Source organism: Anopheles ziemanni, chromosome 2 (genome assembly GCF_943734765.1).
Source record: "Anopheles ziemanni chromosome 2, idAnoZiCoDA_A2_x.2, whole genome shotgun sequence".
Lineage (NCBI taxonomy): Eukaryota > Metazoa > Arthropoda > Insecta > Diptera > Culicidae > Anopheles > Anopheles ziemanni.
This window is the reverse complement of record NC_080705.1, coordinates 1,440,369-1,458,767: the sequence shown is the minus strand read 5'-3', so window position 1 is coordinate 1,458,767 and position 18,399 is coordinate 1,440,369. Positions and strand designations below refer to the sequence as shown.

Below are 18,399 nucleotides of genomic sequence, written 5' to 3'. Positions count from 1 at the left end.
AGCTGCATAATAACGTGCATTTGTGCACGAGTTTTGCTCACGCAAAATCACATCCAATGGTAAATTTGTGCAAGAGCGCTGGAACAGACGCAACAAAACCACACTCGAACGAAAATGGAACGGGCAAATTTTCGATGCATTAAAATTACTCTCGAATCAGTGTAAATCCGATTTGCAAACCACGCCGATTCCTCCCGGCGACTTCCGCTTCCCTCCCGGTACGACGGAGGACCGATCGACAATTACAGTTTTAATTAAACATTTCCATGTTCATTCGGACCGTACAGGCCGGCGCGTCGGACGCTTCCCACCGTGCACAATGGCACGGTACTTAGTTAGTGAAACTCCCACTCTGCTGTAAGCCGATGTTGCAATGTTGTGGAGTGTGTTTTTTCCTTTCTTGCCCTTCCCCGTTGTCCGCAGGTTCCGGCAAGTGCGAGCAGGGAACCCTTTTTCCCAGGGAGATGCAACAATGATACCGACGGTTGGGAAGGAACTGGAGAACTCCGAATGTTTGTTGGCCATGTTTTTCATCGTTGCAGCTTGATAAACCTGCCACCACCGGCACACAAGGATATGAATTTGCAAAACTAAACCGAACGTACGCAAGGAGAACGGGAAAACTACACCCGCACTACAAGACGAGGCGGATGTAGTCCGGGAAAACAGCGCAAACTTTTGCCGGCTCATGCGAGAAGAGAGAGAGCGGTCGTGAGCATTGTCTGTTGCTTAGTTTCAATTAAAATGGAAATGAAGTATGAGCTGCTCATCGGGAAAGCGTTCCACGCGAACAGACGATTATCTTTCCCCGCCCGGTGTCGGAATCTTTGTTCTTTCTTGTATGCGATTTTGGCAGTTTGGCGTTTTGTTCAGTGAATCGGAAATTTACTTTCGCATTTCCTCGGCGCAAACTGTTGTGCAGGGAAAGGGGAAACGGGCAACGGTCGGAGCATATTGCAAGAACGGTGCACTTTATTTCTACAAACCCGGGAGGGTCGGGAAAAGATCGAAAAGCTTTGGGGAAAAACTTTTGACGCGACGAAGTTGACGCTTTTCGAAGGACTTTCGAGGACTCCGAGGGGATAACTTTTTGCGGATAAGCCCGGATAAGAACGGACTACTTTGTGGCCGCTAATGGTTTTGCTATGGAGTTTGAAATTCGATCTCAGCAAGCTGTTCGATCGAAGAAAGCATTTAACCAACGGTGCGTGACAGTTTTTAAAACAAACCGTTCCAACTAATTATAAACACGTCTCAGCAAGGTGAAGTACGAATAGGACACGTTGAGCAGCTTTTGAAACATCTCCAGCGTCATTGGAAACACGTTGCCGACTTTTATCTGGAGGAGGTGAAAGGATGCGTTTAAAATCAGAGATGTGTGTGTAAATGTAAGTACAACTTACAGCCATCGGTCGCTGGGCACGGGCTATGATGAGAATCAGTTTCTTGCGGATGGATTCATCAAAGTCTGGCCACGCTCCGTTGTAAATTGAATCACTGATACCGAGACTCTGCAAACAGAACGTTTCGTAATGATTGGGTTATCCCTGTGTGAGGTTGAGAACGTGGAGTTCTACCTGTTCCAGGACCTCGTGGGCATGCCAGTAGAAGGCAAACATCTGCGAGAGTATCATGAAAATGTACGACCCTATCATAATCATCTGTGCCAGTTGGTTGCTCTATGGGAGAATGAAGAAAGTAATCAAGTTGTGAAGGAAAAAAACAACGGAACAGCTCACTTGACCGGAAGTGGTCTTAGCGGTTAACACTCACGATACTTAGGAGGAACAGCAAGGCACAAAGCATCATCCCGAACGACAGGAACTCGAGCAGACAGATGTAGGTCACGAGTGAGTTCAGGTCGTGCACATATCTGCCAGGGGACCGACAACGGATATGAAAGGATCATAAGGTTTCAACGCCGCCTCACCTCGCCGACCGCCCCGCACTTACTGAATGATTTGTTTGTGATACATTAGACACTCCTTCAGCTCGACGAACAGCGTCCGGGTGTGTTCGCCGGCGGCCGATGGCGCGCCCGCGCGGATGCGTCCGAGGCGCTGCTTGAGGGCTGCAATTTGAACCAGCGCGAACAGCGTACACGTGGCGTAGAAGCTGGTGAACGGGATGTACATGCAGCAGGCCGGAAAGGTAAGGTAAACCTGCAGCACAAACAGGACCTCGTAGACGGGCGAGGCGAGCACATCGACCCCCGGTATCGAGACGGCGTACGGCAGGGTGCGTCCCGGCGCCAGCAGCGGATAGGTCACAAAGCAGGCACTAATGAAGGCGCCCAGCCACAGGTTCGACATCGACAGCATTCGCCCACGGCGCGTGTACCGCTCCAGGATGGGTCGAATTTCGTTGTTTCGCTTGGGAAGAGGAAAGTGCGAATAGTTCAAATAGTGCACACACACACACTCGCACGCACGCCCTAAATGAGGCGTAATGACGCCATCAGTGCAAACAAAACGCGCCCATCCACAGTCTCACCTCGAGTCGCTCGTATTCGGAGGCGACGCCTTCAAAGAACGTCTCGAATTTCCTCCGATTGCTGACGAGAAAGGACGTGCGCAACTGGGGGAAGAAGGAAAACGAGAGGACACTTTAGCGGGGAAAACCGTTGCCCAAAAAAAACCTTGGCACTCACTCACCACCAGGTTAAAGTACAGCACGCTAAAGTAGCCGTTGATGATGAGCTCGCTCATGTCGCCCGCGGACGAGTAGAGTTTGGCGAACTGGAACACGTTCAGCAGCGCCACGGGAATGCAGCCGGCCAGGAAGCGGATCAACCGCGGCCGCCGCAGGTACGACCAGAACAGCCACACTTTTACGTTCACGCCAATTATGGGACACTCTTCGATCAGCATTGTTTGTGGTTCGTGTGGTTCGGTTCGCGGTTATCGAGAGCTCCCTTTTTCTTCGGCGAGATTCCTTTTTTATACGGATTTTTGAGTCACTCACCACGAACCGTAAGAGGAGGCGGACCGAACGAAATTGATTATAATTAACCTAATTGAGCTTTATGACTTTTCCCAAGCCGAAATGATAGGCTTGTGAAACCGCTGATTCCTTCGAATTCCTTTTCCAACTTGTGGTGGGAAAAGCCGCAGTTGGAGGAATGTTTTGACGTGCCTTTTTTTAAAGAGCAAAGTTGAAAGATGGAGCATGATTGGATTAATACTGAGCTCCGATGCCACATTTCTCCACAGTTGTGCGATACAAATCTGTCGAATGTAGGTGAACTTCCCGGGTTTCCATTTCCCGAACGCTCGATTGTTTGCATGTTCGATGAGGCCGGAAGAAGTGGAGAGAAAAAAAAACTGGTGCACCTCCGAAAAGAGACTTTCAATCTCGTATGACACACGATATTCACGATGTTCCGTCACTTTTCCCAACAATGGATTCGCCCGGAACTAGTTCACGAGGGTTGGCTATACAAAAACCACAGAAAAGGGCCTCAAGGCACCGAACAGGGCGGAAACGAGCGAATGATCCTGCCGAAAAATCGGATGCACACTCCACGGAGGAAGGAATGTGAAATCTTTGTACCCTTTCCCCCCCCCGTTGCCATGCGACATGGAGTCTTGTGTTGCCGTAGTTTTGTATTTTTGGAACCCGCACGGGCCGTTTTCCTTTTTCTGGAGCGCCGCACAAAACACGGCGCGGGACTTGTTGTTCGGAGTTTTCCACTGCGCTTTAGGGGGGTTTTCGCATTCTACCGGGGGCCGCGATGCCTTCCGCTTCCTTTTCAATTCATTTCATGCATTCACCAACCAGTGTATATGGCGCGCTGTGACTTTCTGCTCCATTCATCCGGAACCTCCGAGAGCCGGGCTCACAAATAGTGAAAACATGCAGGCCCATCCCGATCGGAGGAAAAATATCCGATTCGAAAAGGAAACCCACTTTGGAGGGATGCCAAGCCTATGGGGAAAAAAAACCGGCAAACCAAGTCCATGCCTGGCGGTAAAGGCAGGTTTTTCCCTTCTCGATCTTTTCGTATTCGGAAAACACTCCACTAGTTCTGGAAAAGCTACACCGAACACAAGCCGCACACACGAGGAGATCAGCAAACCGGGTCAACTATTTGCCCTGAATCTTATGTCTTTTAGGCTTGCGTGGAGGGAGTGGAAGGGTGTGGATTGGACAGGGGGGTTGGAAAACCATTCAATTCAAATTACGGCCACCATTCCGGGGTCGGTTCCATGTATGCATGGCGGCTGGTTTCGCTGGTTCGCCGCAGGACTCGTAGTGAAGTTGATTTTCATATTCCTATAAATTATCGTTCGTTGCCATCTCCATCTCTTTTCCTCGCGGCATTGGGAGGGAGGGGAAGGAAGTGAAGCCCCTGAGGAGCATATATGAAATTTATGAGCTCCGATAGGGAAACAGATGTGGCGAGCGTGCAGTGTTACTGTGATGCAACATTTTTAGCAATCATTAAATCACACATGCACAAAATTCTATGGTAGTGATGGGCACTCCGGAGAGCACTAACGGCACCGGAGCCGACTCAACACCAACGGTTCCGGATCCGGCTCCGGTATTAGCCCTAAACCGGCTCCGAACTACCGGCTCCGAACTTACGGCTCCGAAGCCGGCTCCGCACCGACGGTTCCAAGCTTACGAAAATCTCGCAATGAAAGATTCATGGAGATTAGTTGCTTTTTCCACACCCGGCTCCGGAGCCGTTAGTTCGGAGCCATTAGTTCGGAGCCGGTTCCGGGCTAATACCGGAGCCCACTCCGGAACTGTTGGTGTGGAGCCGGCTCCGGAGCCATTAGTGCGCAAAAATTACCGGAGTTCGTCGGAGCCGGCTCCAGTTGCGGAACCGATTTTCCCATCACTATTCTATGGCGCTTTTTTGGCCCCCCGGGGGACCCTTTTTTATTTCGCAAAAATGGCAACACATGCATGGCGGTTCAGTATCAGTCAATCGGTATGAAGTTCATTTAACCGCAGATGCAAAATATTTTCACCCCCTTTTTTTACCCATAATGAACCTCAGCGTGTTAACATGGGATTATCCGATTTTTTTATCTTCTAAAAACGATTTGTTTGCGAACGTTCAAATTCGTCCCCATTTGTGGTTCGTTGGTTTTATTTTCTTTTTTCGCGCGTGCAAAACAAACAATTAAAATGCGAACGCGTGCATCATTTTGCACTCTATTGTTCCGCTGGCGCAAAACCGGTCGAATCGGCGAAGTGCATCGAACCGTGCAACATGCATCGTGCGTACTGCATTCGTATTCTTTGCAGGCGGCGCCGGACCTTTGGATTAATTATAAGCCCAATTGTCAAACTCAAATACCATGGTGCACATTATAGGCAAACAATTTCAACAATAAAACAACGAACTCGGCGATAAAAGGACTCCGAAGCCGGAAGCTTTCGCTAACGAACATTTCGGTTCGAACTGATGAGCGGACATGTTTACCGAGCGAGGGGCGCGAGCTGCTGCGGAGCAGCTCAGGATGTTGTGTTCCATAATTAATTACATGCGTTGCATAGCGATGGCGGAAGAACTTTTCCCCCACCCTTCCCCATTCCTCCTCTGCCCGGTCTGCACTAATCGGTAGTTAGTTTATTTGTTGATTCAAATTTAATGAATCTTCTAATGGGCAGGTGAAATTGAGCGTGTGACCCTCAGCGCGATCCGCGATCCGCTCGTTTCGAGGAAGGTGTTCCATTTCGATGCTTTTCACATACATATATCGCCCTAGGAGGTTTTCTATTGCTTCCCCCTCTGGCGCTGCTGCATCCGCCAGGTCCGATGGGGGGGAAGTTTTCATAAATTCATAAATAATGCACCTGCCTCGAAACGGTGGAGGTTTTCTGTTTGCAAACAGCTTTCGCATCGAGCCATGTTTCCGAACCGTTCAATGGCGTTGAATTTTGCAACAGACCCCCCCCCCTCCTCCTCCCCCCCTCCCCCGTACTCGAACTTGTTGTGGCTCGTTTTCCCAATCCCGATTGATAAAACATATTTCTGCCCACTTATCACGGTCAACTCTCGGCGGGATTGACGATCGGGATTAGCGATAAGTGTACGGGAGGGGGTTTTTCCCGGGATGTGTGTGAGCGATTTTCCCATATCCGCTTCGATTTTGCCGTAAAGCTTTCGTTTTATGTCGAGGATTTGTGGAAAGCACGTCAGCTTGTTCCGATTTTAATGACGTTCGAACGCTTCGCTTTTTCAACAATGTTTCACTCTGTTGGACATTTCCCTCCCCACACACACACACGTTCGATTTCTTCCGGTCCCCGATTCCCACGGTAATGAAGTCTCGCGTTTTAATTGTCCATCTTTTTGAGGCAGTAATTTGATTAGCCATTCTGCCACCCCTTTTCTGACGCACCCCGGAAGCAAGTTGCATACCACCGCAATCGGTGCACTGCATTTCCCGGGCTCCTCGAAGCTCTCGCAACCGAAGTGTTTCAAAGTTCAAAACGACACACGGAGAAGAAAGACCAACTTTTCCAATATACGTGCGCCTCAGTCAGTTTATCTTTCGGGGTTTGAATGTGTGTGTATGCAGCTGGGATTGTGCCAGCGAAACGAAACGTTGTTGTAAGTGTGCACAAGGTAAGCGTGTGCTCTCTCTGTATGTGCGAGTTGTGGTGGTGTAATTTGTTTTACCCCAACTTTGGCACGTGCGTCAGACACACTTTTGCTAAGGAAAAAAGGACTCTAGCTTTTCCTAATTTCCTCTATCTTGACTGTCATCCTAAGAATGCAGGGGTTCCGAACCTTTTTCCCAAAAATTCCCGATGATCGTGATTTCTGTATTTTACATATTTTAATCAGTCGGGGAAGCTGCAAAAGGTTGGTTCTTCGATGGTCAAAGCAAAACCTAAATAAGGGGCCACAGTTTGTCGACCCCTGTCCAAGTCAAACGACCAAAAACGCATGTAAGTTATAGCAGACACGATTGTATATGAGTATGCGCGCGATGCCAAGCTGAAGTGCGATCATTTGCACCGCCCACGTCCTTTTTCCGACGCGAGTTTTCTGTTCCACCAGCCGTTTGAGATACCTCCCCCCCCCCCCTCCCATCCCCACAATGGGATGGATGGGTGGGACGAGAAAATCATCCCATTGCATCGAAACACAAAAGTTCACTTTATTTCGTTAAAAGTTTCGTGATTGTTTCCATGCACCGCTTCGGATGGATTCCTGCACCTTCGGCGCCCACAAAATCTCTTCCTCCCCCCCCCTCCTCCTCCTCCTCCTCCTCCTCCTCCTCCTCCTCCTCCTCCTCTCTCCTCACCCTTTCTCTACGTTTTGATTGAAACCGGAGTCTTGTGAAGTTTCGTTGCAGAACTTCACGCCATTCCGTTTCATTGGGAATGGTCCTGTTTCCAACATTGCTGCAGTTTCCCGAATGGCTCGAGGGAACTTTATGCGCTCACCAATCAAACCACCGAAGACAACGGACAACAAATGAACCATCGAGGGGTGGTGGAGGGGAGGGGAGTATTGAAAACTTAAATTTATACTTCCCTGCAACCGACTAGCCGGGGTTGGGTTGTTACGAAGTGCAAACTCGACGGATCGGCGCCGGATTGGGAATGCAATCAATCAGTGGATGCAGTTTTCCACCGTGCAGCTTTACTCTTTTAATCTTGCCTCCATCCTATTGCTCGATGATGTAAATCAATAAATCTGCAGTGTTGCTCTCTGGGCAACGATTGCTGTATTTCCGATAATTGCAATGACGACGATCATTTCGCGTTCCTAAAACGTATGCAAAATAATTGAAATCTGTGCGCCGCAATAATGTATGCATAATAGTATGAATCTGTTCTTGATGGAAACATACACACACACAAGGGTTGGAGAATAAATAGACACCACTAGAGATAGCTTCGAGCGTCAAGTGAATGGATCTAACATCGATATCTGCACTGATCGTTTATTATACTTCTCCTCCAACCCGTCCAGGTCATGGTGTTGTTCCCTGACCAAGTGCTGGCGATGACATGCTGGGTCAAACTCACCAGCGCCAACATTACATACCGCTAACCGCACAGAAACAGTCACAAACACCCCGGCAGCACCGGAAGTGGGAAATAGGAACTAACCGGGTCGAGCTTCATGTTGTTTGGACAAACCAATGTTGCTTCATTGATTTCCGTTCGAGTTTCCAGCACGAGGATGGAGAGGATCAATTCCGATGGAGTGAGCTAGGAAGGTGGAAGTCTTTCCACGGTGATGTTGAAGGCCAGTCGGTTGGTTCCGGCTTCGATTGGAAGCCGGGGAAGTTCAAACAGAACGGCATTGAAACATAGAGAGGGATAGAAAGAAAAAAAAACAGAGAAAAAGAACGAAACAGAGTTTGGAAGTGAAATACATGCAGATAATGAGATTATTTAAGGATCTGGTCGGAGTGAGTCGATCCTGAGTTGCATTCAGTTCTGCTTGGGATAACGTTGGTTTGTGGACCATTAGCCATGGTACAAACCGACGCAATGTTTCGAACCTCAATCTGGTTTACCGCTTCAGGACCACGATTTCTATTTCGGAAGGATCAGTATTCCTTTTTCATTTCGAATGCGTGTGACTTGCTCTATTTCAATTGATTGTTCTGAAGAGCTTTAAAAGTTTTCATCAAACAACCCTATATGGTTTGCTTTTTTGTGTGGTTTTATGATGGTTATTCCAACAGAAGGTTTATTTGTATGTTTTTCAACCTCTCTTTCCGCGGTTTCAACTACACTGATGAAGTTTCATTTGCAATGAACTCTGGCCATGTTCCTTTCAAACCAGTGTTTGGAATGCAACATGAATCAACGCCCGTATTGTCGATGCACTCAAATCAATCAAACGTTATCAAACCGAATGGAGGACCCTCCTTTTGTGACGGGATCGAATTAAAAATTACACACAAAAGCCCTCGACCGACGGTGCGTTACGATACGTTTGGCGAAGTACGAAGCGGATTGGAGTTTGGGTTTTCCGGACGCTCATACTGACCCAATGCCTCGCAAAAGGGATAAGCTCCGACGCTGGGACAATCTGCCCAACCAGACGCCAATCAACAATTCACGCGGAACCTCTCCCTGTCCCCACCGTCGCTTTTGTAGTCGCAGGAAAAGTTTGTCCTGCCAGGAGCATGTTCCCGGACACCGGCACATGGTGAACACTGAATGGATTAAATTCCCAACACTGTGCGGCCAGCGTTAGGGGTTTCCGCGGAAGAAAATATGGTTAACCGAAAAAAAAATGTACACTCACAAAAAACTCACTCCTACACACACGGGATGCAGTACCGGGCCACCGTCAGTTCCGTTTGCTAATTGTTTGGAAACACTCTCTCAAAGCCACAAACATGTCACATACTTTTTCGTTTTCCTCTCGGCCTTTGCGGGGGGGAAAAAACAGCCAGATTGAATGATTCCCTCGGCATGTGTATGAATCGCGAATCAGATGCATAATCCATGTTGCCCCAACGAGTGCGTGTGTGTGTGCGGTGCACGAAATATTGTGACATGAATTGACGATGGATGTCCCGGAGCCGCGAGGGCGCTCGGATGAATCGGCGAAAAAATCAGCTCTAAATCAGATTTACGCCTGCGAGCCTAACTGTGGTCGGATGTATTCGAGGCCACAGCCGCGTTCGTTTGTGTTCAATCATGTGCTTTTTTGCTCCAAGCTTATCTTTTTTTTTTGTGAGTGTCCTCCCAAAGGATTTCCACAGGACGTGCCGGGGATGGGTGGGCTTTGGCATTGGTCGTTTCAAATCGAGCAGAAGCGTATGTGAGTTGGTCGATGATATACAGCTTTCCACATTCTGTAGTCGTTTTCAGGGGTTTTTGTTTCTCTTGTAAGTGTTTTATTTTTTCCTAAACGAAGACCTCTTGTAGTAATATTCGTTTGACAAATCTACAATATTTTTAATCATACATTTTCGGTTTTATTATTGGATGACCATCGTTCTACAACGAAAAGAACACATTGGCTTCACAGTATTCTATTTGCTTTGGAATCTTGAAATGCTCATGTCTCCTTGCAAGGATTTAAAATATTCATCCTGAACCCGCTCGCGAGATGAATTCCACAACCGAGTTGGAATCGTTTTCGCTCGTGAACCGCTTCCGAATGGTAAACCGACCGAGTTCGGCTCACGATGAACTGAACAGATGTAGAACATGTCGGGTGCACTCAACACACGGTGGAACATCGAGGGAGGGTCCATAGGAGAGGAAATTGGAGGGTCGCGGAAATCATAATATTATGGATTATTGCCAGTACTTAACATCAACTTGGAGAGGGATGCAACTGGTTATGGGTCCGCGAAGCTGATAGCGAGTGGTCACGTTTTGAAATGTGCGTGCTCGTGTCGGCGAACCGCGCCATTTGCTGGTGACCACCTTTCTGTCCCGTGCCGTGCGGAAAGTGGCCGCGTTTTTTTTTCCTCCCATGTCGGTACGTGCGTGGAATGTGCGCCCTTGCCTTTGGTCTTATGCAATGTAGCACTAGTGAAGCGCAAACATTCGCCCGGCCAAAGGGACGGTCCACCGTTGAAGCTGCCCGCCAAAATGGAATGATTCGTTGCATCGACGCGAAACTCCATAAATTACGTTACGACGTCGGTTACGGTGATGAAGAGTTTATAAGCGAAAGTTATGATGAGCTCGACCTGACCGATACTTGTTGCAGGTTGGGGTCATACTGCACTCCGCGTAAGTCGTTGCCGATGGCGCACCGTTCGTGTTTGACTAAAAGAAGGGAAAAGTTTAATTAAATATGTTTCGAGTGTGTTCCAAAGCGAAGGCAAACCGTGGAGAGGTTCTAGCGTGAAATACGCCCGGATCTGGTCCATGGAATTTGACTTCCATTACGTCGGAAAGGAAGAATATTTGTACAGCGCATCGGTTGCAATCACACTAACGCTGAGAAGAACGTTAGGTTTTATAACATGTACACTTGTATAACACTTTTTTCCCCGCTCGGTGTTTCAATTAAAAAGTTGCCCATGCAAGCAGTAATTGATTACTGCGATTCATCCATGCAAGAGATGGTGAAAATCTTCCCCGACGTGCAGCAATCAATAAAGCAGATCCTGAAAAGAGCCGAATTTGAGCCGCATTTCGCTTTAAGCTCCCCTAACGGAAGAAACCGGGCTCGAGAAGGAAAGCAAACAACGTCGAACACGAGACGAACGGCAGCGAAACGGCAGAATCGACAATACGTACGCTCGATTGGAATTCCAATTGATGTCAGAATAGTTTCTCCCGTCGACGTTTGCTGAAGTCGTTCGGCCTGGCCCCGGAGTTGCTGCACACGTTCACGACAGGCCGATGCAGTTGCCAGCAGAAGTAGAACGCCTGAACGGAAAGACGAGCGACTTGGAGGTGGAAATCGGTAAAAGTGTTACAGAACAGCCGGATTTAAGCTTCCTCCAAGCTTCGTAATTTCTGAATTTAAGACCATCAAATACAGTTTTCTCGATCCGGATGTGGATCACTTTTGTAGGCTTGTTATGCCACATGCTGTTAATACCTGGCTTCATTTATCATCTTCATGCAGTATCCGAATCAGCATTTTAATTAGCACCAGTATTCTTGAGAAATTACGTAAAGTGATAAAAAAGGATGTGAAACAAGAATATTGAATGTTGCAACGGAGGAAAACTCCACCACTTACTCAAATCTCTCTCCAAAACGCAAACGGTTTCTTTTGTTCCGAGTTAAATGATTTCATTTTCTGGTTTCCCACTTTTTCCTTCAAACGTTAAAGGGCACCACATTTTTTTCCGGAAGCAATCTGCAATCCGGTCCAGTTGGCTGATGGCGAAAGATGGCGCAAAACGATTGCCGCCGGTGGAATAGAAAAGAGCAATTAATAGATACTGACTGAAGTTGGTTTTTCACAGATGAGTTGGCATCGTTTCCGAGCATTACTTCAACGGGAAATGGAGTGTTTTTTCTGTTGTGGCGGAGTTTCTTTTATTTAGTAGTTTCCCTCAATGGGGTATTTTTTTTTTACTGTAACAAGGAAATTCACAGCCATTTAAAGTGGAAATGAAATTATTGCTCACATCATGGTGCAGATATTTAAATTGTATCATAACGACCCCGCTTTCCCGGCTGCTATCCTACTTTTCCTAACGAAGATGAATCCTTTTGGAGTTCTTAAACCATTTTAGGGAAACCCGAATCGACCGAAGAAGCTTTCCAACGCGGTCCACTCGAGCCAAGTTACATTTTCGTACCGCCTTTTGATCTTTCCCTTCACGTCGGGAATAAAAGAAAAACTTTTGGACCAGCGTCCCGATGAGGAAAGTTTTCCCCATTGCCACTGCGAGGCCGAAAAAGAAAAAAACGGGTATCAAACTTATTAAGAAATGTCACCGCACGTATCCCCCCCACCCCCAGTAAAGCACTATAAACAAACAAACTTTCCACATTCCTCAACGCGGCGTGGAAGCAAAAGTTTGCTCCACCCCGGAAAATGGGCGAATTTTCCTATCACTATAAAAACGGCACACTGTGGAAGTAATTACCTAGTTTCGCTGCCGGCTGCCAGTGTGAGTGTATAAAATGAAGCAATTTTACGCTGCAAAGGAAGTGAAAGACATTCCAAATCGTAATCGTAAGCATCGTTGGGGGCATTAAACTTTTGTATTGCACACAGGTTTTGAGGCGTTTCGCCCCCAAAATGGCGCTCGAACAATGGGATAGCAATGCCATTGCAAACATTGTTATCGGACAACAAGGAAACATATCCCGGTGCTTCAAAGTCGGGCACAATATTTTCATAACCCAGTCAAAGCAGTGTTTCTAAGCTCGTGCATGTAATCAACAACTCAACAAGTGACTTTCAAAGGATCTGCATCCGCAAGCCCTCGGCATTGAGTTGTCCCGTGACGGGATGGAACGTTCTTCGGGAGAGTTTTCCCCCATATCCCCTTCTTCGTTGGGTTACCGGGTCTGTTTGTGTTGGGTTTTCCGAGGCGTCAAATATGCAGACTGCCTCCAGAAGGACATTGTTGTCACTTAGCATAAATAACTGAAGCACGGCAAGTCGCTTGAGCATATCAGTCGTTGTCAGTGGCACACATATATCACACACACACACACACACACACACACACACACGCACATCCCAAGACACAATAGGCAGAGCCCACTACAAAAGGCAGATTTCTCCCATGCTTGCGTCCATTGTGCAAAAGTGCTTGAAGCCATCAAGAGTGACGGGCACAATACGCTTGCGGCAAACGGTTTTCTTGAACGGAGACGCCCGGTGGCGAATCTTGGCGATGAGTTTGCCTGCAACGGGATTTGTCTTTTGCTGGTGCTAATTTCGAATGCTTCGGGAAGCCTTTTATCGATCCGGCTTGGAAGCGGAGGAAATGGAAGCTGGCGTACGTCGTAACGATACCATTGCGTCATGCATTTCGAACCGACGGCCACATGAAGGTTCATAAAACGAGTATTAAAACGTTTTCCATTCCACACTTCCCAAACAAAGGTCGGGGCTTTTGAGGTTAGGATACCATTTGCAACTCCATCGCCTTCCTTTGCTCGCTTACTTCACTTGTCGGGTTTAATCGTCCTTTCCGGCGTGGGCTGACGTCGATTGTGGCCTCGTTCCGATACATATATTGACACACCCGATACAAAGCGCAGCGGTACGCATACGACATGTGACTCATTTGCTTTTAAAATTATTTCCACCATCACTCCACCGTGTCCTCCACCGTGGCCGGGCCTTTGAACCGGCTTACCGGAGGTCGACCAATGATGGCTTCTCGAATCGATTCGATTGCATAAATTACTGCACCGTCTTCAAAGGAAGCTTAGCAGTCTGGTTGGTTCCTCTCCAAGGGGAATGTAAATATTGCAGATATTCCGCTGCAGAACCGGATTATGCGGATGAACTTTGGTTCATGGGGACGAATTTTGGATGAACATTGGGGAAGGATTCGAAGGAACTGTCGGTTCATTCCTAGTGCTCATGAGTTCCGTTTTTTGGGAAATGAACTTGTCCAATTTATTCGTAGAAGATTGAGCACATTTAATGCCACATCTTTACGACACACGCACACACACGTTCCTTGTTTCCCCCTTTTTCCTCTTTGTGTATCAACAGTTTCGACGTCTTACAAGCAACGACCCAAGAAAGACGACCCATAATCGAACTAATTAACGCCTTCCTCAGGCGAAATGAGAATTAGACCACCGCAATCTGGACATCCTGCCTTCCAGCGTCCCTTTCCTCTCCCTTTCCCATCACCACCACCAGCTGTGGGCAGTTAATTGAACGTCTTGTCAACACGGTCCGGGGCTAATTTTTCTTCGCGAAATTGATTTAATTAAGAAGAACACGATTCAAATCACCGTTCGAAAGGTTCGGCCCCGAGTCCGGGAGTGCCCGATAGGTTCGTCGATTCAAGCGCGAATGTGGGTCACAGCTTGCCCTATGGTATCCTATCCTTTCACCGGAATCCCCGCAAGGCGAGATCGTCGTAAAACCGACGCGGGAATGGGGAAGCAAAAGATTGTCTTCGCGCGCTGCGGTCGGAATCGGACACCGGGAACGGGAAGAATAAAAGGAAGGGGGTAGGAGAAAGCCAACTGTCTGGCGCCGACGTGGCGTCAACGCAGCGAGAGCAGCGAACAACGGACGATATCCGGGAGTTGATGCGGGTTTCGCTGGCTTGTGGAAAACTTGCTGCCAAGCGAAAGTGTAAAACCTGCCGAGCGGCGGGAAAGCCAGCGCGAATGGGAGGAAAAATATGAATGATGGCTGTTTGCGAGCCAGGGTTGACAGTTTGATACCATGTCAGAGTGATTTTTATCCCACAATCACCATTCGGGCTGCCACCGAGAGCCGTTAATCGGTTGGCCTTTCGTGGAAAAAACGTTGGCACATGTCGGAGATGATGAGAGGAAAACTGTCCACGTGAGTGTATTTATTTAATTCGGAAATTTTAATCCTTCCCTTCGAAGAACGGGTTTTCCTTCAACGATATTTTCCCCACGATGACCCAATCGATTCATTCGTTCACGGTTCGATTTGGTTCGTTTATCATCACGAACCTCACACGCGGCGTTTATCATTTTCCTCCTTCTCACGGGGTGGAAATCGTGCCCGGAATACACCCGACCGTACACGCGACTGTGCGCCAAATCAAGCGTTTAGGAAAGTATCTTCCGCCCGTGTGTTTTTCCGCCGTTTCGACCGCGTACGTACTCACTTTATGAGATATATTTATCAGCACAAACTTTCATCCCCTTTCCCCGGAAGCATTTCCCACGTGGACTGGATTTGTTTGTGGGGTGGGTCGGGTGGAAGGGGACTTGTTGTGCTTTGGTGTAAAATTAATTTCCCACGGGGCGATTGTGGTGGTGAGTGCCACGAAATACCAACACTATATCGCCAACCAACCGTATCGTGCCTTTCATTCTGCCGGCGGGGTGTGTGGGATGGAAGGGGGGGAGAGAGGGGCAGTGGTTTATCAGTGAACATCCAATTAATTATAGTTAAACATTGGTCTACAGCCGATTTCCCAAACAGCCTGGCAAAACAGGCACGTTCCTAATGACCGGAGCTGTCGAAGAGGGGAGGGAATGGTGGTGGAGGGAGGGAGTGGGGGGGGGGGGGAATGATTTGGTTGAATTTGTACAGGCGTTTCTTCACACAGAACCCGCAGCCACCGGATGGCCACCGTTAGGGGCCCAAGTCTGGGCGGGAATGGTGGCTCATTGGCACGATTTTGATTTTCCCCAAGCAGAATCCGGAAAAATCGCGCACCACTATTGACGTTATCGGCCGCGTACCCTCCCTATTTTCCCTATTTGGGGACGTGGGGCTGGTATGGCCAGAGGGTCACTGTTTACAAACCATCAGGTTTACGCGCAGTCCCATCATAAGCATCGTGAAACAAGCTGTCAGCAATATTCTCCCACGGCGTTGGATTCGGCCGATGGAAAACTGTCCCCAATAACGCGCCACTAGGCCGCGCGCTGTCGAACACTCGGCGCGCGCAAATAATGTAGTTCCCCGCGGAGTGAGCAAATATTTCAAAAACCCCGTCAACCGTTTTCCCCGGGCGTGGTTTCAGCATCGGCGCATCGCCCCGGGAAAACTAATCGCTGCCTAGGCCTCCATGGGGTTGCGAAAAATGGGAATCCGGGTACAGGCGCATCGGCAACATCCATTACCGACCGACCGAGTCCGTTCCTTCGTGGAAAAACTCCGGTGCGGAAAACCACCTGCTGTCCGTGCGCTTGACAAATTGCACCAAAAATTCAATACACTTCCGCTAGGGGACCGCGTGAAGCCACCATTTTCCACCGCGTTTTCCATCACTTGATCGAAGGAAAATCCTATGCAGTTTGCAAGGAACTCACAACTCACAACGCGCGGGAAATTGAGGTGGTGGAGGTTGGCAATAAATTAACAAAATTATCATATCGTACGAAGCAACGAACGTGCGAGTGGAATGTTAGGATCCAACTATCCACCAAAGCGTACCAACACAAATAAAAGCGTACCGAGTGGGCCCTTGTTTTGTTTTCCCTCCCGAGGTCAAGAGGACAAATGGACAAATTTCCACCTCTGCAACCGTTGGAAAAGCAGTCCGTGGACAAAAGTCGTCGTTCTCATCGGTCCAGCGCATCGTTTCCGGCCATTCGCTTGATCCTAACTATGGCCCCAACGTCATCCGGCCATCGATTTTGCTCCATTTACTATCAAAACAATGTCAGTGTGTATCCACGTCTCGGTGAAGCGAAATCCTATAGCCTTTTCGACCGGTTCGTGAACGAAGGTTTCGTGCTGCAACACGAGAGTTCCTTTTTGTGATTTCCATCCTAACGGCTCTTGGAGCTCTTGTGGAAATTTTTCAATGAACATTTCTCTTGTGACAAAAAATCCCGTCCCTTTATCCCTTTCTCTCTTAGCCCTCGTGTGTCGATAAAAGTGAAGATGGACTGCCGGTAGCGAGTCTCCTCCGGTAGGCCTTGTTTGTGCTATTTTAATGAAATGGCGCCGGCAACCAAAAGCGATGTTGAAACGCGTAAAAGCACTTGCGAGGTAGCAACAAAACACAACGCACGCACACGTGGCCACACGCGGTGTCCTGTTTCCTTGTGCAAATGTTCACGTGACGGTAACAGGGGCAAAAATAAAAACAACAAAATTGGCTCAAACACAACACACCTCAACACGAAAAGCCGCGTTACGAATGTTAGACTGAAATCAGTCACTCCCATTTATGGTTCCCCCCTAGTCGTTCCATTTTCCACCGCGAGGGAAAACCTCCCCGCTAGTTTTGTTTGTGCGTATTTGCTGCGTAGCTGTAAAGCTGGGGCTCGTGTGGGTGTGCCTTTAAAATGGTTCCCCGAGAACCCTTTTTCGCGTGACGCGCCGTGGATGTTTTTTGGGTGTTTATGAGGACGAAGCGAAACAACAGCTTCCGCTTTTTCCGCCGTCACACAATTAGTTAATTTGTTCAGGGCACATAGCGCCCCTCTATGTGTGTGTGTGTGTGTGTGGGTTTGGGTAGCGAGAAAAAGTTTTCCGTCGTTTGCTCTTGACTCGTTTCAGCTTTTGACGTGCGCCGAGTCTTTGGCGAGTTTTCGTGTGGCAATAAAAACGTGAAGCCAATTTTTTCGCTCGGTCTTTACCATTACTCAAGAGTTGTTTGTATGTGTTCTCTTTCGTCCCACTTTTTGCAAAACGAACGCATTTAAAATCTTCCCTCAGATAACCTTAACTCTCGAAGCGAAAACTTGGATAACGAGCGTCGAAAGATTTGAGTGACTTGTTACAAATTATTTTAAAACGAAACCCCAACGTCGATGATCACACGTGGAAAATGCATGGCGCACACATACACTCCTTGGTCCCGGTAAAAAGTATCGCAAACTTGCAAAAGTAGTTGCCTTCTGGGACACGTCCAACCCTGTTTTATGGCGTACGGAATTCACACTTGGAATCGAATCAGCGACAAAGATCTCCGTTTCCTGGCGTGTTCTCTAACTACTCTCCACTGCGAAGTCAAAGTTGTCCGCCCGCCCGCGCGCATGTGGGACTAGTTAAGGGAAAGCGGTGTGATTCTAAAATTAAATTTGCCTCCCTCCCCCACCCCCGCCCGCTGGCGAAAAAGGGTTTGAGAAAGCTCCGAACTTCTGGGTTTGAGTTTTATATGCCATCAAAAACGACTACCAACTTTCGCGGGAAGGAGTTCCACGATGCTGCTGATGATGATGATGATTCCATCCCATTCTTGGCAACGGTTATGGCTGGTGCCTTGGTCGTTCGCAAATCATTATTGCATTTTGCCATTTTCCGGAGGCGTAGGCAACACCCCACCCGAGCAACGTTGACGCGCTTTTCCGTACGCGCGCGTGTCATGGTGTAAAAGTGCGAGTGGAAAA

The 18,399-nt window shown here is 48.2% G+C and overlaps 1 protein-coding gene across 1 annotated transcript; it reads right to left on the bottom strand.

Annotated features, from left to right (window-relative positions):
• Window positions 1-1,237: 1,237 nt before the first annotated feature.
• LOC131282198 (odorant receptor Or2) lies at window positions 1,238-2,870 on the bottom strand. Its single transcript, XM_058311610.1, has 7 exons — window positions 2,655-2,870; window positions 2,494-2,577; window positions 1,954-2,372; window positions 1,774-1,873; window positions 1,578-1,679; window positions 1,404-1,511; window positions 1,238-1,339 (listed from the first exon to the last, which is right to left on the bottom strand). Exons 1-7 carry the CDS (start codon window positions 2,868-2,870, stop codon window positions 1,238-1,240), a joined length of 1,131 nt encoding a protein of 376 aa, XP_058167593.1.
• Between the last annotated feature and the right edge of the window lie 15,529 nt (window positions 2,871-18,399).